General features: G+C 58.3%; 1 protein-coding gene across 3 annotated transcripts; it reads left to right on the top strand.

Annotated features, from left to right (window-relative positions):
* Positions 1-3,052: 3,052 nt before the first annotated feature.
* ZSWIM4 (zinc finger SWIM-type containing 4) lies at positions 3,053-21,549 on the top strand. Of its 3 annotated transcripts, none has more exons than XM_021705588.2 (14): positions 3,053-3,432; positions 5,420-5,621; positions 7,070-7,426; positions 8,041-8,189; positions 8,290-8,440; positions 9,259-9,426; positions 10,062-10,421; positions 11,704-11,841; positions 12,188-12,442; positions 12,962-13,097; positions 15,808-15,962; positions 17,119-17,282; positions 19,071-19,152; positions 19,535-21,549. In XM_021705588.2, exons 1-14 carry the CDS (start codon positions 3,280-3,282, stop codon positions 20,392-20,394), a joined length of 3,330 nt encoding a protein of 1,109 aa, XP_021561263.1. In that variant the 5' UTR covers positions 3,053-3,279; the 3' UTR covers positions 20,395-21,549. The 3 variants fall into 3 exon arrangements, with proteins under 3 accessions (XP_021561263.1, XP_044769003.1, XP_044769017.1); XM_044913068.1 differs by having other exon boundaries at positions 9,259-9,437; positions 10,073-10,421; XM_044913082.1 differs by lacking the exon at positions 10,062-10,421.
* The last annotated feature ends 1,375 nt before the right edge of the window (positions 21,550-22,924 follow it).

The raw sequence follows: 22,924 nt of genomic DNA, 5'->3' as shown, positions 1-22,924 counted from the left end.
GGCCCTCTCTGCAGGGCCAGGGCAGCCACTAAATACGGCTTTTGAGACACAATTATTCCTTCCCAAGCCTTTCCTCTCCTGCTTCCACCATCCCCCTCCACCTGAATGCCCAATTCTCCTGGCAGGGTCCTGCCGCTCAGCCCATGAACCTGTGTTCCAAAAGGGAAAAAAAACAAGTGACAGAAGTAAATCTTGCCAGTTGGGCAGGCCAGAGGGGCTGCATCAGAACCAGGAAGCGAAACTGCCTGGGCTGGTTTCCTGCCTGAGTCAGCAAGGGCAGGGGTTGTGCGGGGGGCGGGGGGGGGGGGGGACAACTGGCAGAAGACAGGGACCCTGGAAATTGGGGTGGGGTGGCCACAGAGCTGGGGGGCCCCTGTTCCCCTCCAGCTGAGCCTCCAGGGCCACCCTATTTCCCATGGGTCTCAAAGACATGTGGGTTTGGGATCAGGAGCTGTGGATGCCTAGACAGTGAGCTCACAGAGGCCTGGCGGGGTAAGTGCGGCTTCCATCTCCCTGCAGCCCAAGCTCACTGGCTGCATGGAGAAGGCAGGACATGTGGATGGCTGGAACCCTGCTCCCAACCTCTCCTAGGAGGAGAGCTGGCCGAGAGAGACTCCCAGGGGCCTTTCTGACCTCATAGATTCTCCGGAGATCACTGTATGGCCTTGGGCAACTTTCTGACCTTCTCCAGGCCTCATTCCGCTCATTCGTAAAATCGGGAAAATGGAATAGAATGTTGGTGCTTCCCAAACACTGTGCATTTGATTCCCAGCCAATGCGACAGAACCAGCCCACCCACAGGGCTTGAATGCTGGCCCTATCCTTTCCCTGCTGGGGGCCTCGAGCATGTCACCTGACCTTTCTATGCCTGTTTTTCACCCAGGAGATGGGGATGATGACAGTGTTAGTATCTATTGTTAGACAATAAACATCCTCACTGTGATAGCCCAGTCTCGGTTCCTCCTAGAGCAGTCAACCGACTAGAGCAGCCTTGAGTGACCTCAACATCTCGGGACACCCACTGAAGCATCCGCAGGGACCAGGACCCAGGCTTAGGGGATACAGCCACGCACCAGATGCTGAAGAGGACTGCTAGTAAGGGCGCCCCCGCGGTCCTGTTTGCAAGGGGAGCAGCTGACACACGGGCTTTGCTGAAGTCCTCCCTGCCTCTCCCCACGCCCCAGTGACTCCTTCCCCATCGGTCCATCTTTGCGTCCAATCCTTTGCAAGAAAGGCACGTGGCATAAGTCTAGGGCTTCCCAGTCTGGGTGACTTCAGGCAAGCACTTTGCTCTCCAAGCCTCAGTTTCCTCATCTGAGAAATGGAGCCTGTGATCCCCACTTTGCAGCACTGGTGGAAGGCTTCAGCGTTGATAATGCGTGGGAGCAGTGACTACGCCATTGCCATTTTCCGCGTGCTTTCTGTTGTTGTCACTGTGGCAGGCTGTGTCTCAAGACCGCCGTTGTCCAACAGAAGTTACAATGCAAGTCACGTGTATAACTTTAAACATCCTGATACCACAGAAAATACAAAACATAAAAGGAAACAGGTGGCATTAATTAGAATAATGTGTTTTATTCACCCAAACTTACCTAAAATATTATCATTTCGAATGTAATCAATATAAAAATTTTTTTCAATGTCAAAAATTCTTAATGAGATATTTTACCTTTTTTTTTTTCCCCAGCTAAGTCCTTGAAAATTACATTTACAGCATAACCCAATTCCGCCCAGCCCCATTTCAAGGACACAAAAGCCACTTGTGGTCAGTGGTGACCCTACTGGACAGCACAGGTTGGAGGGAGTTTCCTGAATGGTGAGCTGGAGACCCGCCAGAAAGTGCAGCTGGAAATTCCTGGAAGGAAAAAGCCCGAGTTTCCAGACGCGGTGGGGAGACTGGGGGCAGCAATCAGGCCACGTTAGGACCAACTTGGGCTGTTCCTGCTTTGTAGACGTTTCAGCGGAGTGGGAGCAGAGTATGAGTTGGTTCAGTCACTAAGTTACGTATTGAGTGACCGCTGTATGCCGGGTGCTCTTCGTGTGCGGGCGCTCTGGCAATGCTCCGATTACACATACTACAGCCACTGGGGTCTCCGTGGAGAGGGAAGAGACCGCAATTAAGCAACTGCTGAACTAGATAAAGAAATGTAGTGATCCTGGAGAAAAGTATGGCTAAGAGGAAATGTACAGTTTTCTAAGGACAGGGGGAGAGGAAGGACGGCGTGAGCCGCCAGGCGGGAGGGGGGGCGGGGCCGGCGATCAAGACCACGGGCGGCTTCCGGGCAAGAGAGGCTGGCCTGGACAAAATGGGTCAGAAAAACAATCGGAGGTGATCGGATGTGACAAGTATTAGTTGAATCTTATGAAATTGCCATCATAGTAGGTCGAAAATCAGCAATTTCATATGACTCAATATTCAGGGCACAGAATGGATTGAGGGTTCTCAGCTTGGGGCATGGGTTGGGCCCTGTTGCTACAGAACAGGTCTGTAGCCCCCAAGAGCTCCACCGAGGGGCCTGTGATCCCCGCCACGCCCCCAAACATCAGAACTTGACTCCGCGCACAGAGAGGCTGAGAGAGTTTCTCGCCTCACACAGCCCAGAGGGAGGAGGGGCTGAGCTGCTGCCTTGGAATCCCGCCGCTCAGTCTCGCTCCCCGGCCGAGCCGTGTTGATTGTCCCCTTGCGGAGCCCGGAAGCGACCCTCAGTAAACAAAGCCGTGTGTGGGCGCAGCCCCAGCTGCCCGGGGCGCGCTGTCCAGCCGGAGGGGGGCGGGAGAGGAATGTTGTGAATGAATTCAGGGCCCTCCCCGAAACTCCCCATAAGGCCTGCGCCGCGGGGGTCCTCCCACTGTTATTGGCCGCCGGCGCCCCATGATTGACAGCACGGCCCGATAAGCGCTCTGATTGGGCTTCCGCGCAAGGACAGGCAGCATATCCAGCGAGTGAACGACGAGAACTTGGGACGAGTCTGGCGGTGTAGCCAATAGCGGAGGACATTCTCGGAGGCCGAGGGGGGTCCAATGGGGACGGGCGGTGGGGGCGGGACGACGGCGGAGGATAAAGCGGCGACTGAGGCAGCTTCATTGTTGTGAAGAGTCTTAAAGGGGCCGCATCACCCGGCCGGCCCGGCGCCGGGCGGGGGTGGGTGCGGCTGGGGTCCCGGGGCGGCCGAGCGCGGAAGACGAACTGGAAAGCGGGAAGGGGGCGCGGGAGCAGGTGACGCAAAGCGGGCATCGGACTGACCCCCAACAGGCCCCGCCCCGGCCCCGGCCCGGCCGATGGACCCCCCAGTGGCCAAGCGGAGCCGGGGCTGCCCCGCGGGACCGGAGGAGCGCGATGCCGGGGCCGGGGCCGTGCGCGGCCGGGGCCGGCCCGAGGCGCTGCTGGACCTCAGTGCCAAGCGAGTAGCCGAGACCTGGGCCTTCGAGCAGGTGACGAGGGGTGGAGGGGAGGGACGCACTCCCAACCCCTTCTCCGACTTGCCTTTTCCTGCCCTGCCCAACCCCCAGCCTCCGGACCTGCCCGCGTACGAGACATCCCCAGAGACCCTCTCCAGGATCCTTAAGTCCGCCCCGAAACACCCTCTCATCCTCCCATTTCACTCCTTCAAGCCCTGTAACCCACCCCCATTTCTCCTGCCATCCCTGCCCCCCATCCCACAAGACACAGGGATGCCCTCAGCGCCCTAGCTCCTAGCTCAGGACCCTTCCTTCTTCTCCTGCCCCAGGGTCCTCGCACAACCCTGGCTACCCTCTTTTCCCACCTCATCCTCAGCTCCCAATTAAGGCACCCCATTCAATCCTCACTCCTCTTTCCAACTCCTACAAGCCACCCCCACTTGGGGGACACCCCCATCTCATCCCCTAGAGACTCCAGATCTCTGCCCCACACCCCCAGTAAAGAACTCCCCCATTTCTACAGACTCCAGCCTCAAGATACTCCTTTCTGTCCCCAATCCATGCCTCCAGAATCCACCTGTCCCCTGGGGAACCCCCCTCCTCCTCCAGATCCTTCCCTGGAGTCCTGCTCCCCTCCCTCAGTACTTTTGGGACCACCTCCCACCTGGGGCTGCCCAACCCCTCCAGTGTTAGGGTACCCTCCTACATTCCTCCTATTTTCCCAATGCTCACCCTCCCTCTGTCCCCCAGCCATTCTAGTCCTTCCGTAGGTCGGCAGCAAGGGCAAGGCTTGGGTCATAGTACAGGTACCCCTGGAATCCTACCTCTGTAGTTTCTGGGGGTTCTGCCACAATGCCTCAGGGCTGGGGCGGCTGGAGTCCCCTTTTCCAGCCTCAGAGTATGCCCCTGGGGAGTGGAGATGTGGCCTGGCTCTGACCAAGCCTGCTGCAGTCCCCATAGGCTCTGTCCTCTCTCTGGCTTTGGGGGGTGTTCTTTGCTCCCTGGCCTCTCCAGAGTTAGGAAGCCTGCTAGGACCGATGAGTCTGGGCCAAGTGTGGATGGGGCAGGCTCTGATTCACGGCCTGGAAAATCCCTCCTTAGTCATCTGCCAACTGTCCCTGAGGCCTGAGCCAGGCACTGGTCCTCCCACTTCCCCCAGAAACCCAGCCCTGGGAGCTCTGGGAGGTCGCTGCCCCTTTATTGTGCGTGAGACACCCAGCATAATCCTGAAACCATCTCTCATGGTTCCCATGTACCCGCCCTGATCAGGCCTGATGCTAGGAAAGCTCTTGGCCCTCAGAAGCTCCTGGAACCTCTGCAGCCCTTTGGAGTTGTTGTTCTCCCTCCCACTTTGAGGAAACTGGAGCACAGAGAGGTTGAGAAACTTGCCCAAGGTCACTCAGCCAGTGAGTAGCAAGCCTAGTTTGGAACATTGGTTCAACCGGCTTGGTTCACTGCCCAAATCCCACAGGGGTGGTGAGGACATCCCTCCCTTCCTGCAGGCCCTTGGAGGCTGAGAACGGAGGCTGTCTTGGGAGTCCGAGCTTGCCAGCTGAGACTGAGCAAGTGAATTCAACCCATCTCTGAGCCTCAGACTATCCACGCTGCAAAATGCGGTGATAACTAGTATCACTGAGATGTTACTATGAAAATTATGGAAAATCACATACACAAAGCTTTTAACATAGTGTAGACTTAGAATATGGAGGCCTGATCACTATTCTTATCACTTTTGTCTCCCTTTCTCCTGCCCTTTCAAAGCCTGGGAGGTGAGACTATGTTACGTCAGGACCTCAGACCTGACATCCAGGAGGGAAGTAGCAGAAAGTTCTAGAACACTGAGTACAGGCCAGGTGTTATTGCAAGTGCGATACTCAGGAGACAGGTGCTGTTAACATCCCCACCTCACACTTGAAAAAACAAGCTCAGAGAGGCAAAGTGACTTGCCCAGAGTCCTACTGCTTGTAAGTGGCAAAGCCAGGATTCAAGCCGGGTTTCTAAGACACCGCCCTTCCCACAGGTGGAAGAGCGGTTCTCCCGGGTGCCAGAGCCCGTCCAGAAGCGCATTGTGTTCTGGTCATTCCCGCGCAGCGAACGGGAGATCTGTATGTATTCGTCCCTGGGCTACCAGCCCCCGGAGGGCGAGCATGATGCCCGGGTGCCCTTCACCCGCGGGCTGCACCTGCTGCAGAGCGGGGCCGTAGACCGAGTGCTGCAAGTGGGTGAGTGCTTGCCCCCATCTCTGCCAGGGAGGCCAGGAGGTCCAGTGCAGGTGTGGAGGAGAAGGGAGTAGAGGGGGGCCTGGGCCAAGGCGAGGGGAGGTTCCAGACCTCTGGCTTCAATGCCCAGAGAGGGTTTTACAAGATATTGTGAGCTTAGGATCAGAGATCTGCCTAGACCCCAGGCCGCAGGCTTAGACGGAGCTCGGGAGAAGGATGGTGATCCAGAAAGCAGGGGAGGGGAGGTCCCAGAATTTAGGTGGCAAGAGCCAGCTAAGGGTGGAGGACTGAGGCTATTTCTAGATCCTAGGTGGAGGGCCACTATGGGGGTTGGGTACGGGATTCTGAGCTAAAGGCAAGGGTGGTCCTAGAGTCCTCAAACAGCTTGACTGGTGGGCGGGAGTAGAGGTGGTGACGCTGGGAGGAGGGCTGAGGAGCAATTTGTAAACCAGAGTGAGAGGAGGTTACAAACCTCAGGCGGAGGGACCCAGTGATGCTGTGGGGCCGAGGTTTCAAGCCGGAGGTAAGAAGTAGTCTTAGACCTCAGGCAGAGGGACTCGGGTGGAAGTTGGGATCAGATGTTTAGGAATGGTGTCACATCTAAGGCAAAGAGGCTTAGGTGGGAGCCTTGAGTAGAAGTTTAAGATTAGCTATGAGGGGTGGTCTTAGACCTCAGGCAGTGGGGTCCAGGTGAGGGAGGGTAGGGGGCAGAGGTTTGGAACTAGAGGTGAAAGAGGATTCTAGACCCCAGGGAGTGGGGCTCAGAAGGGGACAAGTAGAGGTTGAGCCAGGAACAGTACACCTCCTAGCTGGAGGCAGGGGCTTGGCTAAGATGACCCTCCCTGAACCCTGTCAGCGTGGGGGCCCCCTTGCCTGGACATGGCCCAGCCTACCACAGGCTTGGCTATCTTCAGCCGGTATGAGGAAGCTGCCTTCTCTCTGCATGACGCAGTCAGGGCCAGATGGGGCCTGAGCTGCCCAACCAGTTGGATAAGCCTGGCATCTGGGCTCCCCAGGGGCCAGGGAGGGGTGATGGAGTGGCCTGGCCCCTCGCCTGCCACATCAGCCCCTCACCCCCAAGTGTCACAGGCCTTGGGCATCTTCCCAGGAAGTTACGGGACTCCTGGAGCCCGGGCCGTATTCACAGTAACCCAAGGGCTGAGAAAACCACCTTCAGCATCATCACTATGATATTCTTCAGAATTAGAACAGAAGCAAGCATTTGACTGTATGCCTACAGGGTTCTAAGCACTTACCAAATATTAGCTCATTAAATCCTCTTACAGACGCATGAGGAAGATGTCACTATCCGTTCCCATTGGACAGAGAGATTAAGTGGCTTGCGCGCTGGGTCACTCCATGGGATTTGCACTTGGGTCTTGCCGTGCACCATGGACGAGCACCCCCGTCCTGGGGTGACACAGCGGTGGCTGGCTTGGCTTTGGTCTTAGGGTTCCATCTGAGCGGAAACATCCGGGAGCTGGGGGGCCCCGGAGAGCCCGAGCGCCTTTACCACGTCTCGATCAGCTTTGACCGCTGCAAGATCACGTCTGTGAGCTGTGGTTGCGACAACCGTGACCTCTTCTACTGCGCCCACGTGGTGGCCCTGTCGCTGTACCGCATTCGGCATGCCCGCCAGGTGGAGCTGCGGCTGCCCATCTCCGAGACGCTGTCCCAGATGAACAGAGACCAGCTGCAGAAGTTCGTGCAGTACCTCATCAGCGCCCACCACACCGAGGTGCTGCCCACCGCCCAGCGCCTGGCTGACGAGATCCTCCTGCTGGGCTCCGAGATCAACCTGGTGCACGGTAAGGGCCCCCCGGGGACCTGATGGTGGCGGCATCCTCAGGTCCCCTTGATCCTTGAGTGGGGGTGGGGAGAGCGCCCTTGCCTGAAGTTGAGGTCACACACCTACTAAGTGGCAGATCCTGGATCTGACCTGGCCCCGGGCACGGGGAGCTTCAGCCCCAGGGTGTGGGTGCCCCAAGAGCACAGGAGCCGGCCTGAGTGTGGGTGGGTAGAGGGCATGAAGGGTATGTGTGGCCCATGGGGGTGTCAGGGGTGGGGTATGGGTGGGGGATAGACCGGGAGCTCTTGGGAGGGTTGGGAGCTGCAAGAGGCTGTGGGAGGATGGGGGAGGATGGAGGGTGGGGGCGATGGATGAGCGGTGGATAATTGAGGATGGCGATGGGTGGATGATGGGGTGTTGGGGTGACCTGCGGGTGTGGAAAAGCGGATGCGCTGAGCCCATGGATGGTCAAGTAGGACGGCAAGTGAACGCGGAGCTGGCGGGAGCTGGCGGGAGCTGGCGGGCTCCGGTGGGAGGGGCTTTGATCGGGATCAACGTGGCCTGGCGGGGGTGGACAGAGGGGGCCGGAGGGAGATTGGAAACCCCAGCCTCACTGTCCCTCCCTCCCCGCAGGTGCCCCAGACCCCACGGCCGGCGCAGGCATCGAGGACGCCAACTGCTGGCACCTGGACGAGGAGCAGATCCAGGAGCAGGTGAAGCAGCTGCTGTCCAACGGCGGCTACTACGGCGCCAGCCGGCAGCTGCGCTCCATGTTCAGCAAGGTGCTGCGCGGGCACGGCGGGCACGCGGCGGCCCGGGACTCAAGGCCCTGGCGCCCCGCCCCCTCCTCACCACGCCGTCCCTGCCTCCATCCCGGCACAGGTGCGGGAGATGCTGCGGATGCGGGACTCCAACGGGGCGCGCATGCTGATCCTCATGACCGAGCAGTTCCTGCAGGACCCGCGCCTGGCCCTGTGGCGGCAGCAGGGCGCGGGCATGACCGACAAGTGCCGGCAGCTGTGGGACGAGCTGGGTAAGGCCTGGCCCGAGGCGCGTGGCGCGCAGCGGGGCGTCGGCGCCCGGCGGGCTCTGGCTGCCAGGTCGTGCTCACCCCGACATTAGCCTCTGGCCCCCGAATCCCTTCCGTGTTCGCTAGCACCTCTGATGCCCGAGGCACTGGGGGGGTGGGGGGCTGGGCAGGAAACAAGGGATTGACCCCCTGCGCTCCGGAGCTGCGGAGCTGACACCTGGCGGCGGAGACCGACGAAAAATACTACAGACGCATTAGTCCTTTTCTGCAAGGGCCGGTAGTCAGTCCCTTTGACTCTGTGGGCCGTTGGTCTCTGTCACAGCTTCTCTGGCGGCATTCCAACACAATCGTATTTAGAGACACTATTTATGGGAAGTTCATGTAATTTTCACAAGTCACAAAATATTCCTCTGATGTATTTTTCCCCAACCATTTAGAAATGGAAAAGTAAATCTTAGCTTGCAGGCCATTCAAAACCAGGTGGCGGGTTCAGTTTTATGCACGGGCAGTAGTCTGCTGACCCCTGTAATACAGGGTGGTAAGTGCTATAGGGGAAAAAAACAGCAAGAGGAGTCTGACAGCCTGGGGTCGAATCCTGCCTTCCCACTTCCCCAGCTGTGTGACCTTGAGCAACTGCTTTTGCCTCTCTGTGCTGTAACGTGAAGAGACTATCGGTTGCAACCTCCGAGGCCCGAGATGAGGGGTAAACAGAGGCCAGTGCCCAGCACACAGTAGGCACTCCACACGTGTGTGCGGCTATTGTTGGCGTGAATGTCAAGCCTCCCTCATGCCCACATTCACTGGCCGCCCTCCGTCCCCAGGGGCCCTGTGGGTGTGTGTCGTCCTGAGCCCCCACTGCAAACCAGAGGAGCGGGTGAGCTGGCTCCAGCTGCTTGGCAAGTGGGACAAGCTGGATGTGTGCCCGCTGGAAGAGGGCAACTACTCTTTCGACGGGCCCAGCCTGCAGCCCACCGTGGCCCTCAGCCCAGGTAGGAGAGGGGCCCCCGGCCCTTGCCTGTCCTCCCCGCCAGGAGGGAGTGAGTGCCCAGGCCAGGGCGGCGGGCAGCTTGAGGTGCATGAAGGGAAAGGCTTAAGACGCCGGTAGTTCTGGGCTGGTCTCCCCACTCAGCCTCCTCCTGGCCGTGGAGGCGGGGATGGGGTGGGGGGCACTGGGAGAAAAGGAAAAAGATATTTAGGAGAGAGAGGCAGAGATGGAGGGAGAGAGAGGAGAAAGAGGAATGGGGTATGGGGAGAGACGGAGGGAGAAAGAGAGGGATGAAGTCTGGGGAGGGGGCAGGATGGACAGACATATGGACAGTTATTCACCCTCCGTTGTCCTTTGACACGAAGGGCTGTAATAGCTCCCCCAGTGCGCGCGCACACACATGCACATACACATGCACACGCAGCGCGCGCGCGCATGCACACGCACATGCACACGCACATGCACACACAGCACGTGCTCACGCATCTTTGGAAAGGCTATTTAAAGGATCTGGGCAGATGACACACCACCATCGCTGTGCCCAGGGCCTAGTCCCAAGCTGGCGCTCAGTCAGGGGAGCTGGCCTCAGCCCGAGCGCTAGGGCCCCCTAACCAGGCCATGTGGGCGCCCCTCCCGCAGGCCCGGAGGAGGAGGAGGAGGAAGAGGAGGCGGCGGCCGCAGGTTCCCGCCACACCGTCTTCTGCCGTGCCCTCCAGGCCGGGTCGCTGCACTGGAGTGACGCCCACCTGCAGAGGATCCTGGCCAGCGACTCCTACGGCCCCAGCTTCACAGGCACCATGGGCAGTGAAAAGCCAACCTTTGACCCCCAGGGCCGCCCACTGTGGCTGGGCGAGCCCTTCCCCACCGCCTGCGCCCGCGTGGACACCCTGCGTGCCCACGGATACCCCCGCCAGGCCCTGCGGCTGGCAGGGGCCATCATCAACACGCTCCGGCTACAGCGGCTGCATCAGCTCGAGAGCTACAAGCAGCAGAAAAAAGGTGGGTGCCACGACTGCCCTGCTCCCCTGGGCCGTAGGCACAGATGCCGATTCGGGGTCCCATCAGGAAAGCCAGGCCACCCGAAGGAGTCTTGAGCCAAAAAGAATTTAATACGGGGGATTGAGGGCTCACAAAAGTACCGGAAGGGCTGTACGATTGAAAATCAGAGAAGCCACTGCTCAGGTTCAAGAACTTGAACTTCAGAAGCACAGGGATTGCAGCAAACTGCTGACAGTGAGCTCAGCAGCCTGCAGCCCTGGCTGGGGGGCCTCTCCCAAGAGAATACTCGGAACCTGCTGGCAAAACCTCCTGTCTGTGCCCTGCAGACAGCCACACACCTGCTCACGGAGGCTGCAGGAGAATCAGGGCCTCCTGTCCCAGCCTCCGTACTTCACACAAAGGAGCCTGGGACTTGTAGTTTCCAAGCTTCCAGCCCCTGTGGTATGGGGCGGGTGCCAGTCACAAGTCTTTCAGGAACAGGGACGCAGTGTGGCCAGATCTTCCAATTTTCCAAGACAGGCCAGAAATCTGCATTATGCAATGTACAATTTACTGATTTTTAAACATGGGAAACAAATTCAAATTTGTGTTAGAGGGGGAAAAAAAAAGCCACACCGTATGGGTCAAAAAAAGAACATGTTTGTGGATAAGCTATGGGGAGGCAGGAGGGAGGCCACCAGTTTCATTGTCTGGGTGATGGGTCAGTTATCAGGAAATTGAACCCCGGGTGTCATGGAACCCTGGGGGACCTGAGACCCCAGCAGAGTCCTGCCCTGGCCTAGAGGCACAGGGAAAGCCCCCCAGAACAGGTGAGAGCTATGCTGAGATCTTATGGATGTACAGGAGTTTCCCAGGAGGAGAGGAAGGAGGAACAGCATTCCAGGTAGAAGGAACAGCAGGGGCAGGAGCCCAGAGGCAGGAGAGGGCACGGCTCATGGGAGGAGATTGGAGAATGGGGCTTTCAGATGGGGCAGGTGGCCACATGGGGCCCTGAAAGCCAGTTGGGCTCGAGAGGTGGGAGGGAGGAGAAAGACAGTGGGTGGATGTTTTCCGAAGCGCCCAGTTTCACCCCTGTGTCTCTGCCAGGCCAGGGTCTGGCTGTGGGACAGGAGGCCAAGGCTGTGGAGGTGAGGGCTGCTACAGAGCTCCTGGGCAGAGAGGATGACTGCCTGGTGGGCAGGTGGTGGGCGGGCACCGGGAGGCTGGGCTGGGGTTCAAGGAGAGAAGCCCCCCTACCTAGACTTGTGGGGGACAGGCGTTGAGCCCCTTATACTGCCTGCAGAGCTGCTGCAGAAAGGTAACATCTGCATCACCAACACGGAAGGATGGGTGGGCCACCCCCTGGACCCCATTGGCTGCCTCTGCAGGGCGCTCCTGGAAGCCTGCCGCCTGGAGGAGGAGACCCTCACCCTTTACCCAGGTACCTACATTGGGGCCCCTGGGAGGAAATGGGACATTTCCCCTTCCCCCTCCCCAGCCCAGTACCCCAAGAAAGTGGGGCCACACTCTTATCCTTGGTGACGTCTCTACACTTGGCCCCACGCCCTGGCCAGTGCCAGGAGCCAACAGACTTCACTTCTCCTGAAAGCAAGGCCACCGCAGACCCACCTCTCTGCTGGTAGAAGGTGTCTGGTCAGTGCTGGGAGCTGCTGGGTTCCCCATAAGCCCAACCCCCCAGTCCCCGTGTTTGAGTTGAAGAGGCCCCGGGGTCCCCGGAGGGGGCGCCCCTCCCCCCCCCCAGCAGCCCTGGAACCCATTTCCCACAGACTCGGGGCCCGAGAAGCGGAAGGCGGCCTACCAGCACGTGCCGGTGCCCGGGAGCCCCGGGGAGTCCTACTTGGCGCTGGCCCTTGAGGTGGCACTGCTGGGCCTGGGGCAGCAGCGGGCCCTGCCCGAGGGACTGTACGCGCAGGACAAGGTGGTGCGCAGCGAGGAGCAGCTGCTCGCCCTGCTGGAGGAGGTGGAGCTGGACGAGCGGCTGGTGCAGGTGCTGCGCAAGCAGGCGGGGCTGCTGCTGGAAGGTGAGGCCCCGCCCCCAGCCGGGGGGGGGGTTGGGGGGGGTCCTGCCCCTGTCCTCTAGTGGCCTGGTGGCTGCTGGATCAGGAGGCCGCCTCTCCTGGCCCTTACAGTTCACTGCTACCTTAAAGGTGAGATCAGCCCTAGAAAGTGCCTGCTGCCAATAGGGCTGGGGGGGGGCGGGGAGGGGAAGGCCCCGCCCCTTGCCCCCTTTGGCGTCAGGGAGCCTGGTCCTTGTGAGGCCCCACCCCTGGAGCAGGTGTAGCCCCACCTCTACCTTCCAGCCCCGCCTTGCATCTGCATCCTGCCCGCCCCGGCAAGGCGTGCCCAGGGTCTCTTCGGATTTTCCAGGGCTTTTCTGTCTCAGCCCTGCACTACCTCCCCCGCCCACCTCTCTAGCCCCTAGCCCCAGCCGCTCTACCTGGGGACCAGCCCATCCCCTCCTCAGAGCCTGGGGTGTGAGGAGACCTGGGGGGGGGTGATGAGCCCTCGCGGGGAGAGCTGAGCTCAGGATGCCCCTGTAGGGGGTCCTTTCAGCGGATTCGGAGAAGGACTCTTCCGGGAGAGCGTGCCCATGCACACCTGTGCCCGATACCTGTTCACCGCGCTGCTGCCCCACGACCCCGACCTGGCCTACCGCCTCGCGCTGAGAGCCATGAGGTGAGAATGGGCTGCTGGGGACTCGGCCCAGGGGACTGGGCAGGATTGGAGGGTGACAATCACCCTCGGAGCCCCATCCTCCCGCCAGAAACTCACAAGCTGGTTGATTCTGTCTCCCCCAGGCTGGCATCCCAGGTTGCCCTGTGTTTTTGATTCTTAAGCAAACATGTATGATATCATTTTGAATTTGAGAGAGATCCACATGGCACAGAATTCAGAGTTCTTGTCCAAACATTTTTGTCCCCGCTTACCCAAATCTCTCTGGAGACACGCAGTGTCACCACTTTCTTCTTATCTATCCCACAAGAATCAAGATTTCTGCAAACCCATAATCTGGAAATTGAAGGCTGGTCTTCCTTTTACACCCATGATGCATCCTGTGTCTGTTCCTTCCTCCTTATTTTCACTGAACTTGGCATCTTAAAGGTTTGGTTGTATCACATAGCATGTGAACTGCTATAAGGATGTATCATAAAAGAACCAATTTAGAGTTGATAGACAATTGACACTGTTTCCCCCAAAACATTGCTGTGAATAACCTTATCATTTTTCATGTACCAATTGACCACAGAAGCAGAATTTTTAAAGGCCCCACTGGGTAGTACACCATGCCCAACAAGGTGAATTCTGTCCCCGGTCTCTGATCCCATCATCCAGAGATACCTATTAACAATTTAGGGTGCATCTTTCCAGAATATTTGGAAAGAGTAATCTGTGAAGAGCTGTGATTTCTAAGCCAGGAACCAGCACATGACAGCCCCTGGGCCAGATGTGGCCTGCCATGTGTTAAACCCATGAGATCAGATCAAGCTTTTACATTTTTAAGTGTTTAGAAATAAATCAAAAGAATATTCTGTGACACATGGAAAGTAATATGAAACTCGAGTTTCAGTGTCCAGCAATAAAGTTTTATTGGCACACAGCCACATTCATTCATTTACGTATTGTCTGGGGCTACTTTTGCGTGGCAATGGCAGAATTAAATGGTTGTGACAGAGACCAAATGGCCCCCCCACAGAGCCGAAAATATTGACTGTCCGAACCTGTGCAAAAAAAAAAAAAATGGTGCTGATCCCTAGTCCAAATCCATGACTCACATCACCTCATGTAATCTTTTTTTTTTAAAGATTTTATTTATTTATTTGAGAAAAAGAGAGAGAGCACGAGCAGGCCAGAGGCAGAGGGAGAAGCAGACTCCCCGCTGAGCAGGGAGCCCGACTCGGGACTCGATCCCAGGACCCCAGGATCATGACCTGAGCTGAAGGCAGATGCATAACCGACTGAGCCACCCAGGCGCCCCTACCTCATGTAATCTTACCAACCTAGAGAAATAAGCATGTTTACCCCCATTTTACACATAAACACGCTTAAGGTGTGTCCAGAGTCACATGTCGAGGAAATTTCGATAATATTTGAAACCAGAATAGTCTTTTTTTTTTTTAAAGATTTTATTTATTTATTTGAGAGAGAGAGAATGAGAGACAGAGAGCACGAGAGGGAAGAGGGCAGAGGGAGAAGCAGACCCCCTGCTGAGCAGGGAGCCCGATGTGGGACTCGATCCCGGGACTCCAGGATCATGACCTGAGCCGAAGGCAGTCGCTTAACCAACTGAGCCACCCAGGCGCCCTGAAACCAGAATAGTCTTAACTCCTATTGCATGCTGTTGATCACATCTAACAACTTTGAAGAACTTTCTACATATAAAATACATATATACGGGCTAGACAGCCCATAGAATGGGCCGTCTAGCAATATACCCCTAGTGGGTGTGTAAAGCCATTCCAAAAATCTTTGCTGTCCATCCACCCATTGTGTACTGCTGCTGGAGATCCAGCAGTGAACAGAATAGTCACAAATGCCTGCCCTCATGTAGCTGACGCTTTAGTGAAGGAGATAAAATAATAAGTTATTTTAAATAAGTATTAAATTAATAGGTAAGCTATGTTGTGTGTCAGGTGGTGACCTATAGCAAAGAAGGCGTGGGAGAAGTTGGGAGTGGGAATTTCACATGTGGGGCTGTCAAGGAAGAACCCACTGAAAAATATTTGAGTTAAGACTTGAGGGAGGTGAGGGGCGCCTGATTGGCTCAGTCGTTAAGCGTCTGCCTTCAGCTCAGGTCATGATCCCAGGGTCCTGGGATCGAGTTTGCCGTCGGGCCCCTTGCTTGGCAGGGAGCCTGCTTCTCCCTCTGTCTGCTGCTCCCCCTGCTTGTGTTCCCTCCCCACCTCTCTCTCTGACGAATAAATAAATAAAATCTTTTTTTTTTTAAAAGAGAGACTTGAGGGAGGTGAGGGAGAAGCTGCAAGGATGTCTGGGGAAGAGTGTTCCTGACAGAGGGAATAGCATATGCAAAGGCCCTGAGGTAGGACTGTGCCTGGTTGTATTTGAGGGACATTGAGGGGAACAGTGGCTGGAGCAGAATGAGAATGGGAAGGGGGGTGACAGAAGGACTACTGGGGGGCTGCATCAGGACACAAACAATCTTCTCACATTTTTATCAGCCCTTGGTGCATGAATAGAGCATTGTTTATTTAATCGACCCCCAGGTGATGAGCACAAACAGTACTCCAGTGAACATCTGGCACACACATCTTCCATCTTCCTGCATGCCCGTGGCTTTGCTGGCGCAAGCAGGGAGGCTCCAGTTGAGGCAGGAGGCTCCAACCTCCTCTCAGCATGGGCTTGCTTCTCCCCCCTCCACCCCCACCAGGCTGCCTGTACTGGAGACAGCGTTTCCAGCCGGAGAAGCTCACCCCAACCCGCTGGACTCCATCATGAGCAACCGCTTCCCCCGCTGGTTCATCCTTGGCCACCTGGAGACGCGCCAGTGTGAGCTGGCCTCTGCCATGCTGACAGCTGCCAAGGGTGAGGACAGAGGCTGCCCCCTGTCCCGTTCCCCCGCTCCCCTGTCCTCTGCCTTCTCTTTCCTCTGTTCCCTCATCCCTTCCCTCTCCTTTTTATCCTTTCATCAAATTTCTGTCTTCCTTGAGCACTTTCTAGATGGACCAGGCACTGTCCCAGGTGCTGAGGAGTGACCAACACTGTTCCAAGGCCTGTGCCCTGTGGTGTTCCATTCTAGGGGGGGCAGACAGACCCTAAACAAGGCCAAATACTTAGTGACGTCACTTATGAGCAAGCAGGGAACAAGGGCCGTGGAGGAGGAAAAGCAGATGAACACTTAAGCCAAGAGGGCGGAGCTGTTGGCTGCATCTGGTGTCCCTGTCACCTTGAGTCGCCATAACAGCTCTGCTCTGGGGCTGGGAGTCCAAGGTCCGGGTGCTTGGTGGGTTCCCAGGGAGAACTCTCCTCCTGGCTTGCCACCCTCCTGCTGTGTCTTCACAAGGCAGAGAAAGAGAGCGCTCCCGATTTCTTCCTCTTCTCAGGACACTCATGCCATCATGCTGGGGATGAGGGCTTCCTCGTGAATTTGGGGAGGGCTCTGTCCAGGCCGGGAGAGCATTCCAGGCAGAGGGAACAGCCAGTTCAAAGGCCCTGAGGCTGGACCGTGCCTAGAATGTTTGAGGAGCGCAGGAGCGAAGTGACAGAACTGTAGGCTCTGGGCCAGTGATAAGAGCAATCAAAGCTCACAGTTGTATGCTCTTGACCCATGAAAGCCTTTCGAGTACGGGCTCACCGTGGCCCTGGGAGGCAGGTACCCTTGCGCTAGTGTGACCCATTTTACAGATCGGGCAGCTGAGGCACAGAAAGGTCAAGCGACTCGCTCGGCGTCACATAGCTAGTGAATGGCGGGACGGGGATTGAACCCTGGTGTTCTGGGACCAGAATCCCTGCCCTTGACAATTAGGGGTCCCTAGGTGGCTTCCTCCTGCTGGGTGGTGGGGAGAGGAGAGGAGAGAGGGAGTGCCAAGAGTGGTCTGGATCTTCCCAGAGCCATTGCCGGCTACCTCTGCCTCCTCACATGTGGGCACCTGGGTGGAGGAACCTGGGTGGACAGGTCAGGCAGCAGCAGGGGCTGGTGCCCAGTGTGCCGACTGTGCCCTCCTCCCTCCCTGCACCCCAGGAGACCCCAAGTGGCTGCATGTGGTACTGGGCTCCATCCAGCAGAACATCCACTCGCCTGCCCTGCTCTTCAAGCTGGCGCAGGACGCCTGCAAAACGGCCACCCCGGCCAGTGCGCCTCCCGACACCACGCTGCTGGGCATTGCGCTGGAACTAGGCCTGCAGGTGAGGGTCAGAGGGGGGATGCTGCTTGAGGACAGGCCTCAGCGGGAGTGGCAGCTCTGGGAGTAAGGGTCCCGGGAATGGGGGACTGGGGTCACCAGTGGGGGATGGGCCTGTGAATGAGGGACTCCAGGGCAGAGTCTGAAGGTGGGCATCCCCTCCTGGGGGTGTGGCTGAGGAGGAGGATGCGGGGCACGGGTCCTGTAGCTGAGTGGGTGGGCCACAGGAAGAAGCCTGGCCTAGGGTGCTGGCCTTGGGGTGGGGCCTGGAGCTGGTGTGCCCACTGGGTGGGTTGGGCTGAAGCCCAGGGAGCAGAGCCTCTGGATGAGGAGCTTGCTTGGGGGCAGGGCCTGTGGGGGACCAGTCTAGAAGGAAAGGTTGCTGCTGAGGGGGCGGGTCCTGAAGGCGAGAAGCCACCTCTGCAGATGAGGTCTGTGGTTGAAAGTCCTTGAGGCAGGGCCTGGGAGCTGGGGCCCTTGCCAGGGGCCAGGCAAGGGCTGTCCTGCTGGGGCAAGTCAGAGACCAACATGGGTACTGCCTGTAGGTGAGGAGTCAGCTGCAGGGTGTGGGACCCGGAGGGGGCAGGGCCTCAAGAGTGTGGGCCAAAGTAAAGTAAGAATGGAGAATATTTTGGGGCAGGCTTGCAGGATGGGGTGGGACCTTCCCAGGTAGAACCTGCCCCCAGGGGGCCTGCAGAAGGCGGAATTAGTCCCAAACAATCTCCTGTGGGGAAGTGGAATCATTGTAGGGGGCCTGGGGGAGGTGAGATGAGGGAGGGATCCTTTAGAGAGGTGAGAGAGGTGACCCACTCCTTAGGAGCTTCCAGTGGCAGAGTCCACCAGACAGGCCCTGAGGGGGAGGCAAACAGGGAGGGTGCTTATTGGGGATAGGACCTGAAGAAGGTAGGGGCCTGAAGGGCAGGTGCTTTGTTGGGGCCCACAGGGGGAAATCTGCTGACGTGAAGCATGGAACTTTCCAGAGAGAACGGGCAGGTTGGATTGCTGTCTGGGGTAGGCACCACGGAGCCTCAGGATAACACCCACAATAATAGCAGTAACAGTAATGCTGGCATGGACTGAGCACTTTGAAGCAACAGATACTCTGCAAGATCTTTTTTTTGGAAGGGAGCGCCTAGGTGGCTCAGTCGTTAAGCGTCTGCCTTCGGCTCAGGTCATGATAGCAGGGTCCTGGGGTCGAGCCCCGCATCAGGCTCCCCGCTCAGCGGGAAGCCTGCTTCTCCCTCTCCCACTCCCCCTGCTTGTGTTCCCTCTCTAGCTGTCTCTCTCTGTCAAATGAATGAATAAAATCTTAAAAAAAAAAAAAAAAAGATCTTTTTTTAAAACAACTATTTTTTATTTTATTATTTTTTTAAGATTTTATTTATTTGAGAGAGAGAGCATGAGCAGGAGGGGCAGAGGGAGAAGGAGAGGTCAAAACAGACTCCCCGGTGAGCAGGGAGCCCGACGCGGGGCTCGATCCCACGACCCTGAGACCATGACCTGAGCCAAAGGCAGCCACTCAACCAACTGAGCCACTCTGTGCAAGATCTTTACCTGAAAATTTGCACTGAATTCTTAGAAGAGAACCCTGAGGTAGAGGTTTTCAATCCCCATTTTACAGAGGAGGAAAATGAAGGCCCAGGATGTGAGGCCACTTGTCCGGATCACGTGGCTCACCGCCGATTCAACCCTTAACGCCCGAGTCTCCGGGGCCCCTCAGGATCCCTGATCCCCTCTGTAGGCCAGTGCGAGGTTTTGGGTGATCCCCTTCTCTCTCCCCTCCCGGGCGCAGGTGATGCGCATGACCCTGAACACCATGACCTGGCGGCGGCGGGAGATGGTGCGGTGGCTGGTCAGCTGTGCCACAGAGATCGGTGAGTCCCGGAGGGAACCTGCCACCCATCTCCCTGTGGAGAGAGAAGCAGAGCCTTTTCCCTGGCTCCAGCCGGAGGTCAGGGCTACGCTGGTGGGGAGGCGGGTTGGGGGGACAGAGCTGGACGAAGGCCTGGAAGCTGGCCAGGCTGAAGTGGCTTGGAGAAGGGACAGGAGCCCTGAAGCATAGGTAGACCCCCCCACGCACTCTCCCCACCCCCCTCTGGAGGATGAAGTGCGGTTTGTGTCGAGCTGGGGGTGGAAGCAGAGGGGTTGTGTCTTCAGCCCCAGCGGGCGGGGATGGCGGCCTGAGGGCAAACCCGGGCACACCCGAGCGGCCCCTGCCCTCCTTCCTGGCCAACTTTGCCCTCTTGCCGCCCCCAGGCCCGCAAGCCCTGATGAATATCATGCAGAACTGGTACTCCTTATTCACGCCGGTGGAGGCTGCCACCATCGTGGCGGTGACGGGCACCACGCACGCCACGCTGTCGCGGCTGCAGCTGGACGCGGCCCAGCGGGAGGAGCTCTGGGCCTGTGCGCGCACCCTGGCCTTGCAGTGCGCCATGAAAGACCCGCAGAACTGCGCCCTGCCGGCGCTCACGCTGTGTGAGAAGAACCGCGCGGCCTTCGAGGCCGCCTACCAGATCGTGCTGGACGCGGCGGCCGGCGGCCTGGGCCACGCCCACCTCTTCCCGGTGGCGCGCTACATGGAGCAGCGCGGCCTGCCGCTGCGGGCCTACAAGCTGGCCGCGCTGGCCCTGGCCCAGCTCAGCATCGCCTTCAACCAGGACAGCCACCCCGCCGTCAACGATGTGCTCTGGGCCTGCTCGCTCAGCCACTCGCTGGGCCGGCACGAGCTCTCCGCCATCGTCCCCCTCATCATCCGCAGCATCCACTGCGCCCCCATGCTCTCTGACATCCTGCGCCGCTGGACCCTCGCGGCACCTGGCCTGGGGCCCCTGGGGGCCCGCCGCGCCGCCAAGCCGCTAGGCGCCGACCGGGCTCCGCTCTGCCAGCTCCTGGACGCCGCGGTGGCCGCCTACATCGCCACCAGCCACTCCCGCCTCACGCACATCAGCCCGCGGCACTATGGCGACTTCATCGAGTTCCTGGGCCAGGCCCGGGAGACCTTCCTGCTGGCGCCTGATGGGCACCTGCAGTTCGCCCAGTTCTTGGAGAACCTCAAACAGACCTACAAGGGCAAGAAGAAGCTCATGCTCTTGGTGCGGGAGCGCTTCGGCTGAGGGGCAGCAGGCCGCGGCGGGGACCCCCTTGGCCCCTGCTCCTGTGGTGCCAGCTCTCCATCAGGGGCCTCAACACTGGGGGCCCATGTGGCATTTCAGTATTAAGTCAGGGAAGGAGCCTGGCCAGAGCTAGGTGGTCTTACCTGCCATCCCCCCCAAACCCTGCTGGAGGGGGGACCACGGGGGGGGGGGGTGACGTCCTGCCACATGCGTGCCTAGGAGTGTGCGAGTGTGCGAGACGCAAGGATCAGAAGCCATACCACCACCCAGAGGCCTGGAAGGGGGTGTGTGCTTGGGCAGCTGGTATGACCCCGCCTGGGGCACCCCAAAAGCAATAGGCAAGCTCTCCCTCCCCAAACTCCCAGTTATGGCTTGGACTGGGGGTGGGGGTGGGGGCTGCAAGGCAGGACTTTCCAGAAACTGGCTCTTAAAGTCAATGTAGCAGACCCTCCCCACACCCCACTCTGGGTGGCCAGGGGACTTGTGTTAGGGCGTCTAAATCTCCTTTTATACCCTCCCCTCACTGCCTCAGGGGCCCCATTCCGCAGCCCTATACCCGTGCCAGGCTGCCCACCTGGGACCGATGGCTCATCCCCACTGAAGGATTTAAAGAGGCCTCAGGCCTCAGCCACATACCTCACCCCCCCAGTCCGGCCAGGACTCCCATTCCCGAGGATGCCAAGGTCCCAGTGTGGGCTCGAGGGGTCACTACTGTCCCTCCCCCTACCTGCTAGTCACTGGACATACAACTCAGGAACTGAGCCAGGCTCATGCTGTCCTCCAAACCTGGTGTTGCGGGGAGACAAGCCCAGGAGAGCCAGGGACCCCCACCCCAGATCTGGAGAGGAGAGAGACTGGCATCTTGGCATTTTCTGGCTCTGTCTCTGGCTCTGCCTTTCTCCTCCTCCATGTCCCTGCTCCACCCCTTCATCTTACTCTCCCTTTCCATATTTCCCTCTATTTTGCCTTTCTATTTGTGGCTCTGAATCGCAGCTGCTGTCTCTCTTGGGTCTCCCTTGCCCCACCTTGGCCCAGGGACGAGGAGGGAGAGTGTCCCACCCCAATCACCCCCCTCTGTCTTTTCTCCTCTTGTAATTAAGGACAAAATCATGTCATTTTGTAACTTTTTTTCTATTTATTGAACTGTATATTGTATTTCCTTTCTCCTTTTTTTTTTTTTTTTTTTTTTTGATATGGAACACAGCTTTTGAGACTGAGGTGTGTCCCCTCTCCCCCACCCCAGACCAGGGCTCCCCGATCCCTCCACAGAAAATCTCCAGCCTTGCTTGCTCGGGGCATAACTTCAAGAGAGGGATGGAAGGGTGCAGACTGATGGTTTCACCCAGTGGCTCTAGTGTAGATACTATCAGATAGGGCTGACCCCCAAGAGGAGTGCTTTATACCTGTCACCTGTTACAACGCCTGTCCCAACAGTCCTACGAGTCGGGAGGAATATCCTTCCCATTTTACAGAGGAGAAAACTGGGGTTCCAAAGTTTAAGGAAAGGGTACCAATTTTAGGAAGAGACAGAGCTTTACTATGCTGGAGCCCACTGACCCCGGCCACCTCAGGCTTCACGGTCCTTACAGTGCTGGCAACGGCCACTAGGGGGTGCCCTGGCTCCAGACACCGCTACTGGGGGTACTTGTCTCCCAAGTTGCTGAGCACCGGGGCCGTGTCAGGTGCTGGGTGCACCTGGGAGGGGAAGACATACCGCTCCCCACCCACCAAACAAAGATGGGAATCCTGGGCTTGGGTTAGGCCTTGGTGGGCGGGCTCTGGCGTTGGCGAGAAAGGGTGGGCGTGGTCAGTGAGGGGCGCGGCCCGGGTGCGGCCCGGGACTCCTACGCCGCGGATGAGGTTTTCGAGTCCCCAAGTAGAGGGAGCGGTGTGGCCTGGGGGACTGCGAAGAAGGCCCTCGGTTGCCTTCCTTCCCTGGCTCCCTGAGAAGCAGGACCTCCCTTGGGATCTGCCTGTCTTTGGAGAGTGACAGATGGGTGAACAAAGTGTGTCTGGGTCACCGTCAGGGCCGGGGCAGGCGAGGACAAGCTTCCCGGAGGGGCGGGGCTGGCCGCTAGAGGGCGCCAAGGCGGCGCGCGCAGTCGTGGGCGGAGTATCGGCTGCGCTGGGCACAGCGATTGGCTCGTGGCGACGCCCTCCGCCAAAGAGGGCCAATTGGACACGGACCCATCTCCCGCCCCGCCTCGCCCGTTCCCGCAGGTATGTGCCGGCGGACTCCAGCTGGCCGGCGTGCTCCTTTGCGCCGCCTGGAGGCCTGCTCGGGTAGAGGTGGCAGTCCCGGCGTGCTTGGCGTTTCCTTCACCCTGTAGTCTCAGCTGCCTGCAGACGCCGTCCTCGGACTTGGGCCTCTCCCCCTTACTGTGCCCCTCAGCTCTCAAAGTCATACAAAAATGTCCCCCTTGGGCCCGGGGATTCCTTCGTGACACATGCCCACTTCAAGCCCAAGTTCCCTGCCGGCATTCTCAGATACCAGCACCCCAAGTCTTCCCTCAGGCCAGAGCTCTCCCTT

The sequence above is a fragment of the Neomonachus schauinslandi genome, chromosome 1 (genome assembly GCF_002201575.2).
Source record: "Neomonachus schauinslandi chromosome 1, ASM220157v2, whole genome shotgun sequence".
NCBI lineage: Eukaryota > Metazoa > Chordata > Mammalia > Carnivora > Phocidae > Neomonachus > Neomonachus schauinslandi.
This window is presented reverse-complemented; position numbering and strand designations above follow the sequence as displayed.

Coding starts and splice junctions, on each gene's coding strand:
- ZSWIM4 (XM_021705588.2), top strand. CDS start 3,280: ATGGACCCCCCAGTGGCCAAGCGGAGCCGGGGCTGCCCCGCGGGACCG. Junction 9,427..10,061: donor CACCGTGGCCCTCAGCCCAG/GTAGGAGAGGGG, acceptor CCCCTCCCGCAG/GCCCGGAGGAGGAGGAGGAG. Junction 19,153..19,534: donor CAGCTGTGCCACAGAGATCG/GTGAGTCCCGGA, acceptor TGCCGCCCCCAG/GCCCGCAAGCCCTGATGAAT.